This window comes from Protobothrops mucrosquamatus, unplaced genomic scaffold (genome assembly GCF_001527695.2).
Source record: "Protobothrops mucrosquamatus isolate PMUCROS unplaced genomic scaffold, P.Mucros_1.0 scaffold2326, whole genome shotgun sequence".
NCBI lineage: Eukaryota > Metazoa > Chordata > Lepidosauria > Squamata > Viperidae > Protobothrops > Protobothrops mucrosquamatus.
The window spans coordinates 88,823-97,449 of NW_015388409.1; the positions used below are offsets into that span (position 1 = coordinate 88,823).

At 47.4% G+C, this 8,627-nt stretch overlaps 2 protein-coding genes across 3 annotated transcripts in view; one reads left to right on the forward strand and one right to left on the reverse strand.

Moving 5' to 3' along the window:
* GSN (gelsolin) overlaps window positions 1–5,597 on the forward strand; it is a 36,770-nt gene extending 31,173 nt beyond the window's left edge. For both annotated transcript variants that reach the window (XM_015824691.1, XM_015824692.2), the window contains exons 12-17: window positions 1,496–1,666; window positions 2,217–2,391; window positions 3,079–3,203; window positions 3,990–4,067; window positions 4,161–4,221; window positions 5,169–5,597. In XM_015824691.1, coding sequence (XP_015680177.1) covers window positions 1,496–1,666; window positions 2,217–2,391; window positions 3,079–3,203; window positions 3,990–4,067; window positions 4,161–4,221; window positions 5,169–5,338 — 780 coding nt within the window. In that variant the 3' untranslated portion in view covers window positions 5,339–5,597. The remainder of the gene's footprint in view (window positions 1–1,495; window positions 1,667–2,216; window positions 2,392–3,078; window positions 3,204–3,989; window positions 4,068–4,160; window positions 4,222–5,168) is intronic.
* An 897-nt stretch (window positions 5,598–6,494) lies between these two features.
* On the reverse strand, window positions 6,495–8,213 carry STOM (stomatin). Its single transcript, XM_015824689.1, has 3 exons — window positions 7,960–8,213; window positions 7,519–7,599; window positions 6,495–6,839 (listed from the first exon to the last, which is right to left on the reverse strand). Exons 1-3 carry the CDS (start codon window positions 8,032–8,034, stop codon window positions 6,693–6,695), a joined length of 303 nt encoding a protein of 100 aa, XP_015680175.1. The 5' UTR covers window positions 8,035–8,213; the 3' UTR covers window positions 6,495–6,692.
* Window positions 8,214–8,627: the final 414 nt, after the last annotated feature.

Consider the following 8,627-nt stretch of genomic DNA (forward strand, 5'->3'; position numbering starts at 1 on the left):
GAGGACTCCCAAGTTGCGGGCCCTCTCTGAGGGGGCCAAAGTTTCGCCCCCTATAGTCAGCGATGGGGTCAGCTGACTATGCCGAGGCGCCGGCAGCCACAGCCACTCAGTCTTGGAAGGGTTGAGCCTGAGTCTGTTCCTCCCCATCCAGACCCGTACGGCCTCCAGGCAACGGGTCATCACGTCAAGGGCATCGTTGAGGTGGCCTGGGGTGGAAATGTACAGCTGCGTATCATCAGCGTATCATCAGAAGGTGGAGGAGAACCAGTGGGACCATCCATCAGAGGGAACCACATCGGAGGCCCGAGTAGAGAAAGGGACAAGATGCAGAATGGATGTTTTGGATAAGGGAGACCTTCTGCAGCACTCTTTGGTTAAGAGAAGAGGAAGAAAGAGATAAGGGATCAACACAGATTCGTGCTGTCTTAAGTACTTCAAAAAGATCCAGGTCTTCCATTCAAGTGTGACTAAGATGCCGGGGGGAAATCTGAAAGATGAACAAGTTATTCCCCAGGGATCTGTTACTTCTGCTCAGCAAACTGGACTGAAACTTGGTATCGTCAGACAAAAGAAACATGGGGGGGGGAGAGAGAAAATGAATCAAAAAAGGGTCACCTGCACATGATTTTAGTCCTTGCTTCGGCTTTAAAATAGATCCTTAATTTGGTAGAGGAGAATATCTGTAGCTCAAGAGTTGAAGGGAGGGGTCCCTGGTGCTCTCCCGAGCTTGGTGGTTTCCTGGCAGAGCTTTCATTGATGATGGTTACTGAATGTCCTGATGATGGTTACCTAATTTGGTCATGAAACGTCTGCCAGAAGAGCACCCAGCTCAGAGAGCACCAAGGACTCCAGAACTTCAACTTTTCTCTATTCTCTTCAGTTTCTGCCTTGTCTGAGTTGGTGGTTCTTCCTGCCAAGTTCTTTTCACTCTATCGAGGAATTACCAAGAGAGAAAACCCTACTTCGTTCTAGCACTGATGATGTTACCTAGTTGGGTCATGAAATGTCTGCAAGAAAACAGCCAAGCTCAGAGAGCATCAAGGACCCAACAGTCCTCCTCCTCTTCCTCTGCTTCCTGCTCCTCCTCCCCTTCCTCCCCCTCCTCCTCCTCCTCCCCCATTCCTTTCTAGCACTGATAATGTTACCTAGTTGGGTCATGAAACGTCTGCAAGAAAACCACCCAGCTCAGAGAGCACCAAGGACCCCACAGTCTCCTCCTCTTCCTCTTCCTGCTCCTCTTCCTCCTCCTCTCTCCCCTCCCCTTCCTCCTCCTCCTCCTCCCCCATTCCTTTCTAGCACTGATGATGTTACCTAGTGGGGTCATGAAACGTCTGCAAGGAAACCACCAAGCTCAGAGAGCACCCAGGACCACTCAGATCCTTCATCTATTCGATAAATGTGCATTTCCACCATTTTCATGATCTCCTGTTCCCCAAACCTTTCTTATCTTGCAGACTGACCCTGTTATTTTTTTTTTCTTCTTCTTCCTTGGCAGAAACGAGTGGTCCAGGGCAAAGAGCCTCCTCACCTCATGAGCATCTTTGGTGGGAAACCGCTGATCATATTCCAAGGAGGCACCTCCAGGGAAGGTGGTCAGACCAGCCCGGCACCAACACGGTTCTTCCAAGTCCGTTCCAGCACATCTGGCGCAACCCGGGCCATTGAGGTACCTGACTTAAAATATGGAATTTGGGGACAGGAAAGTCTAGTGACCAATCAAACTGAGCCGAGATGGCACCCATCTTGCGTCTGAGTCTTGGTAGGGGTTAATCCCAGGATATGTGTCAGACCTGCCATGACTTAAACCTCTAAATAGAAGCTCCATGGGTTGAGAAAGGTAAAGTTTATTAGAGATCAAATGTATTGCAGTGGTGCAAAGCCAGGACTGAGAATCGCATGGCCAAATCCCTAAGTTCTACTTTTCCCTCCCTTAACTATATCTCATTGCCCACCCCGGTATCACGATTCAGGTTCACGCAGAATGTTTTCATAACAGTCACTCCAAGTGTAGTTTGATAGGTAACTGCTTCCTTCTTCCAGCTGGGTGACCTTGAGGCAGCGTCTCAAGGACATACAGCAGTTACTTCCGCTTCCCCAAGCATTCTCCCCTTCATTCCACCTTCCCACAGTTTATGGCAGTCTGTCGCCACATAGCTGCGAAGCACAAGCAAGCATCCGTGGCAGCTTGACACAATGTCCTCTTCGTATTTTTACAGATCAGCCCGGCTGCTAAAGAACTGAATTCCAACGACGTCTTTGTCTTGAAGACCCCAACTACTGCTTATGTCTGGGTGGGCCAGGGAGCCAGCAACACCGAAAAATCAGGAGCTCAGGAGCTGTTGAAAGTTTTGGGAGCGCAGGCAACTCAGGTTGCGGAAGGCCGAGAGCCAGGTTCGAAATGCATGTCTGAAATTAAAAGTCGGGTTTATGCCTCAGGATAAAGAGAAGGTGGTTTCTTCAGTTGTGGTTCAGCATAATGTGTGAATCCACTTCCAGTGGGCTGGGGGACAGGGGGGAGGGACAAACCAGGTCCATGGGGCTCGTTCAACAAACTACAGCTTAAAACATGATGCTGGCAAAAGGTCATCGTTTTTACGTTGTGCTATGTTGAGTTGGATCCAGTGGCTCTTGAGGAACCCCAACATTTTCTGTCTACTTTAAGACCCCTTTAAGACCACGTTAAAAGCTGGCCTGTTTCCTACTGTGTGTCCCAAAGGTGCTTTTTGAAGAGGCCACTGGGACTTCCTTTGTTTTTCCTTGAAGACGCTTCGCTTCTCATCCAAGAGAATTGGAGAAGCTCCTTGGAGGAGAAGTGACATGTCTTCAAAGAAGAAAGTCCAGCTGCCTCTTCAGAAACATCTTTGGGACAACCATGACCTGGATGACTGAGACTCTCCCTAGACGTTTTGCTACTGCATGATGTTTTCATTGCCTACAAGTCTCCAATTCCACCTGTCTCCACCTTGGTTGACGCTGATCTTTTACCCCAAGTCCACCTTTCTCTTGAGTTGTCCTCAACACCATGAGAGGAAGCACTGACCAGGAAGCTTCACTCAAGGCTCCGGGTCTGTTTTGCAGAAAGCTTCTGGGACGCTCTTGGCGGAAGGGCTGCGTACCGCACCTCCCCACGGCTGAAGGATAAAAAGATGGACGCTCACCCCCCTCGCCTCTTTGCCTGCTCCAACAAGAGTGGACGCTTCACCGTGAGTAGCTCAAGCCTAACTTGGTTGGCAGGTTAGCACCCATCCTTAACAACCAGTTAACAACATAGCTTAACACCCATGGGGCTAACTCAGGGGTCTTCAAACTTGGACCTTTTATGACTTGTGGACTTCCAACTCCCAGAATTCCTTAGCCAGGCACGCTGGTTAAGGAATTCTGGGAGTTGAAGTCCACCAGTCATGAAGGGGCCATAGTTTCCCCATGATGGCTCAGGAATTCTGGGAGTTGAAGTCTGCAAGTCATAAAAGAGCCAAGTTTGAAGATCCCCGGGCTAACTCAACAATCCCAGTGATTCCCGTAAAAACTGTAGCAAGAAAGGTTGTAAAAACTCATTTAACAACTATCTCGCTTAGCAATAAAAAAATTTTTGGCTCAATGGTGGTCGTAAAACAAGGAATATCAGTACTAGCTCCAAATTTTTTTAAAAAATAAGTCTTTAAATAATGGCGGCCCCTTTCTCAGAAGCATTTGGTCATTAAAGAAGACGACATGTTGGAATGGGACAGAGGCTACTCTGGTGTTATTTGGACATAACCAAAAGAGAATTTGTGTCCTCTGGAGTTAGGTGGCCAATAGATTTAAAATAATCAATAAATAATGGTGACAATAATAACAATAATAATTGATAGTTAATCATCAATATAAATCAGTGAAAACTCTTGAGAATTCAGAGATGGACCTGATTTTCAACCATCTGGTTCATGTCAGAGAACTTAATCGCATTAACCTTATTGTTTTAAAGACATTTTCCATTTCAAACTTCTCAGATTGAAGAAGTACCCGGAGAGTTGACTCAAGATGACTTGGCAACAGATGACGTAATGCTTTTAGACACCTGGGACCAGGTAAGTGCCCCACTCATTAACAAATGGAATTATCTCTGCTCTGTACCGTAAAAAAAGCACCTGTATCACATCGATTTGGCTTTTTCTTCAAAGGTCTTTGTGTGGGTTGGGAAAGATGCCCACGAAGAGGAGAAGACAGAATCCCAAACATCAGGTGAGTTGATCACTCCTCAATCTTTCACATCATCCAACTCTTCGTTGGCAGCTCAGCATCTCAGCATTCTCCAAGCTGGTGGGTTGGTTTCGTTACCAGGCTAGGCAACATCTTCAGTGGAGTTCAGAAGATGTCAATGTTGGTGTTCTTCTAAGGGCTTCAGGTGTGCGGGTGTCAAGTGAGGGTCTTGTGATGGGTCAGGTGTGATGGGGATCTTGTGATGGTCAGGTCAGGTCATTGGGAGATGACCTGCTGGTGAGAAGAGGGGGCTTGCGTGGGTTGGTTAAGGGTCAGTGCTGTCTCTGGTTGGCTGTGCAGTTGATTTAGATTCTGAGGGCTCCGTAGGCTAGTTGTAGGTTGATGTGTCTGTTGAGGGAATGGCTGGTGAAGTGCCGGTTTATCGCCCAATGACCCTGACTTGATGTAACTTCCCCATCACAAGACCCATCACTGGTGACTCACACCTGGCCCATTACAAGACCCTCACTTCACACTAGTGGTGGAATTCAAATACCTAAACAACTGGTTCTCTTATACGATGCAGGCCTGGGCCTCCGAGGCCTAGAACGGACTTCTGGAAGTGGCATCCACACACTTCCGGTGGGCCGTTCTAGGTCTGAGAGGCCTCCTCCAGGCCTCAGAGGCCTAGAACGGACTTCCGGAAGTGGCATCCATGTACTTCCGGTGGGCCATTCTAGGTCTGGGAGGCCTCCTCCAGGCCTCAGAGGCCTAGAACGGACTTCCGGAAGTAGCATCCATGTACTTCCGGTGGGCCATTCTAGGTCTGGGAGGCCTCCTCCAGGCCTCTGAGGCCTAGACTGGACATCTGGAAGCCAGCCAGTTCTCCGAATGCAGCAAAATGTAGCTACCCGAGCTGGAGATATTCGCCACTCTTCCAGTACTCATGGTTTCTGGTGCTGCTTTTCTCCCGGTTGCATCTTTTACAGCACGGAGATACATTGAGACCGACCCTGCCAACCGCGACCGGCGGACACCCATCACCCTCATCCGACAAGGATTCGAACCGCCTACCTTCACCGGCTGGTTCCTGGGCTGGGAGGATGATTATTGGAACGTGGATCCCCTGGAGAGGGCTTTGGCAGAGCTGGCTGTGTGACGAGAGAAATCTCTCCTTTTTTAATATTATTATTATTATTACTGGGAAGGAGAAAAAGTGTGCGGCTTTCAAAGGTCTCCTTCCATCTCCTACAGGCACTTTTTTTTAAAATAATAATAATAATTAAAATTAACAAATAGCTCCAGAGGCTGATCAGTAGCTGAGACAAGTCCACGAACTGTATGGTTTTGACCCCTTGCTGCTGCTTTGAAGAAGAAAAAAAGGGCCTTTAATAAAGCTTGTATAGAATCAGTAAAAAGGCTTTCCAGTTTTTGGGGTGCTTTGGAAGAGAAGGCACCGTTCGTATGTTTTAGCCTCCAGCCCCCTAATCATACGAAAAATGGTTATAGGAATTGGGTACGTCTGGTCTAATGAAGAGAAGCAGCGTTCCAATATTTGAGGGGCTCCTACAAAGACGAGGGGAGGGGATCAAACTCTTTTCCAAAGCACCAAAAGGCAGGACGAGAAACAACGGATGGAAACTGAGCGAGAAGGGAAGCAATCTAGAACCAAGGAGGCATTTCCTAATCATGAGAACAGTCAAGCAATGGAATGGTTTGCCTTCAAAAATTGTGGGTGCCCCATCGCCCACAATGTTTTCAGAAAAGAGACTGGACCATCATTTGTCTGAAATGGTCTAGGTTCTCCTGCTCAAGCAAGGGATTGGGCTAGACTAGAAGACCTCGCAAGGTCCCTTCCTACACTATTATTCTATGTTCTAAGTATTGGGGTTCACATCTTGGTCTCCAAAAGGCCTTCCCCCTTCCCATTTCAGGCTAAGAGACACGGATGTTGGCCAAAACCGAACATAAAATCATAGGCTTGGAAGGGACCTTGGAGGTCTTCTAGCCCAACCCCCTGCTCAAGCAGGAGAGTCTATACTCTATACCATTCTGGACAAATCCAGTCTCTTCTTGAAAACCTCCAGTGATGGAGCACCCACAACTTCTGGAGGTACTTCAATCAGAGTGCCCTTCAAGGAAGTTGTGCAATTATTGCCCTTCCGGTTGTACGAACCCATGCCAGTCTATTCACCAAACCACGAAGAAACCATGGTTCTTTTTGCTAACAAGTTCCCTTCCAGGAGCCACCTCAAGCATCCATAAGCTCTGAACTCACCACCGCAGGGGACCAGGTGGCAAGGTGATCCCTGTCTTTAAATTTTATTGGTGTTGTGGGGAAGGGAGAACAATAGAAACAACATCAAACCTTAAAAAACAAACAAACAAATACATGTATCCCTGTATCTTCCTTGGGTTCTGAAGGACCCCGGCTTCATGCCAAATCAGCCCGCGTTCTGGAGAAGCAGCTTCTGTTGATGGCTTCCTTCTCAATACTTTTCCGCTTAGCTTGGTTAACTAAAGATAATAGTGGAGGTGTGTGGGCTAGGACGAGCACTGTCTGCCTTCAAGCAACGGAGTTGGATGGAGACAGGAGAATCTTGAAGGAAGATGGAAACTTCTTTCAGGGGCTGTGGCGTCACACTCCTTGGGGAGACAATCTAGAAGGAAGGAGACCACTGTGAGAATTGGTCGCAGAGCGATTTTTCCATCACCTGTCCTGGTTCCGACAGATGAAACTCTTCAAAGAACTTCGAGGCATTGTTTATTCGAGTAACATAGCTTCGGCAGGTACATAGGTGAAGCCAAAAATCTGAATTCCCCTCCCCTGAACACATAGTATCTAGTGGCAATTCCCTCCTCTAATTAACAGTCATAAATCGCATTCTCCAATTAGTTTGAAATGTAGGCTTTCCCTCCAGTTCTCCAACCCGCCATTTCTTATCACCTCTTATTTCAAAAAAACCTTGATTTTCAACTACTGCAATATTGTTGTGTCTAACTAACTCCCATACACATTCCTCCTCCTCTCCCCATTATCATCTAATTCTAACTCTAAGAGTAAAACAAAGTAAAGGGAAATGGCTGCATCTCCATATGTTGTCAAAGCAAGAACATCCGATGTTAGCAGCGTTGACATCACCGTGGTAACTAGAATGGTTTCTAAATGAGGACACACACCCCTCTCTACTTAGCTAAGTTACAACTGACTAAATCTGCCTGGCGTATTGAGATAGAAATCTGTAACAGTTGTTAGGTGTGGAGGACAGAAACCAAACCAAGGGCATTGTAGGTTAAGAGCGAAGAATAAACCCAATATCTTCACACTGACCCTCTTACATTTACTTGTGTCTTCACATTCTTGATCTCCACGTGCTCCACCTTGACTCCCCAATCACGTGTGATGTTGTCTAGCAAGGCCTGGTGAAAAAAAGTACAGAGATGTGGATTATAGGTGACAACATAGCAGTCTTCCAATATTTGAGGTGCTGCCACAAAGAAGAAGAGGGAGTCAAGCTCTTCTCCAAAGCGCCTGAAGGCAGGACAAGAAGCAATGGATGGAAACTCATCAAGGACAGAAGCAACCTAGAACTAAGGAGGAACTTCCTAACAGTGAGAATAATTCCTCAGTGGAACGGCTTTTCTCCAGAGGTTGTGGGTGCTCCCAACACTGGAGGTTTTTAAGAAGAGATTGGACAAACATTTGTCTGAAATGGTATAGGTTCTCCTCCGAAGTAACTCCACGTGTTGTTCCGTGTGCTTTGGCCCTGGCGGGTGTACCTGGATCTCTTTGGCAATTTTTTCTCGGTCGGAGATGAGGTGGGAGAGGGTTTGGGCCCCCAGCGTGTTCTTCATGATGGCTTTGGCTAGGAGGTTGGTGGCAGCATCCGCATCGGAGACTTTGGTTACGGCAAGGAAGGCATCTTGTACGTGGTAATAAATCACCCCATCGACGTCAATAATCAGGGGGTCCTTAGTAAAAATCTGCAAGGAGAGACGGGAATGGAGGAGGATCACCTTTATTTAATCATCTCGCCATCATCTTAATTACTCACCATATCATTGCTCGGAGATGGATTTGTAAGCGTAGGCGGTCCTCACCTGACTACCGTTCATTTAGTGACGGTTCGAAGTTACAACAGCGCTGAGAAAAAGGGACTTAGGACCGTTCTTCACATTGAACAACCGTTGCAGCATCCCCGGATCGAAATTCTGAGGCTCGGCAACTGACTCACGTTTATGACGGTCGCGGCGTCCCGGGGGAGTCACGTGATCCCCTTCTGCGATCCACTTAACCACCGTGTTAATAACAACCGCAGTGTTTCACTTAACCACCGTTGTAAAACGGGCCGAACTCACTGAACAAATTTCTCACTTAACAACACAAATTCCGACCTCTGTTTTTGTCGCAAGTCAAGGGCTACATGTGATTTGATTTGGGGGAGAAA

Bases quoted from the DNA above. Each gene is read 5' to 3' on its own strand.
- STOM (XM_015824689.1), bottom strand. From the start codon at position 8,034: ATGAAGAACACGCTGGGGGCCCAAACCCTCTCCCACCTCATCTCCGAC. The intron at 7,600-7,959 runs GTACACCCGCCA...TTTTTTCACCAG, and splicing joins AAATTGCCAAAGAGATCCAG to GCCTTGCTAGACAACATCAC. The intron at 6,840-7,518 runs GTAAGAGGGTCA...CCTTCCTTCTAG, and splicing joins ATGTGAAGACACAAGTAAAT to ATTGTCTCCCCAAGGAGTGT.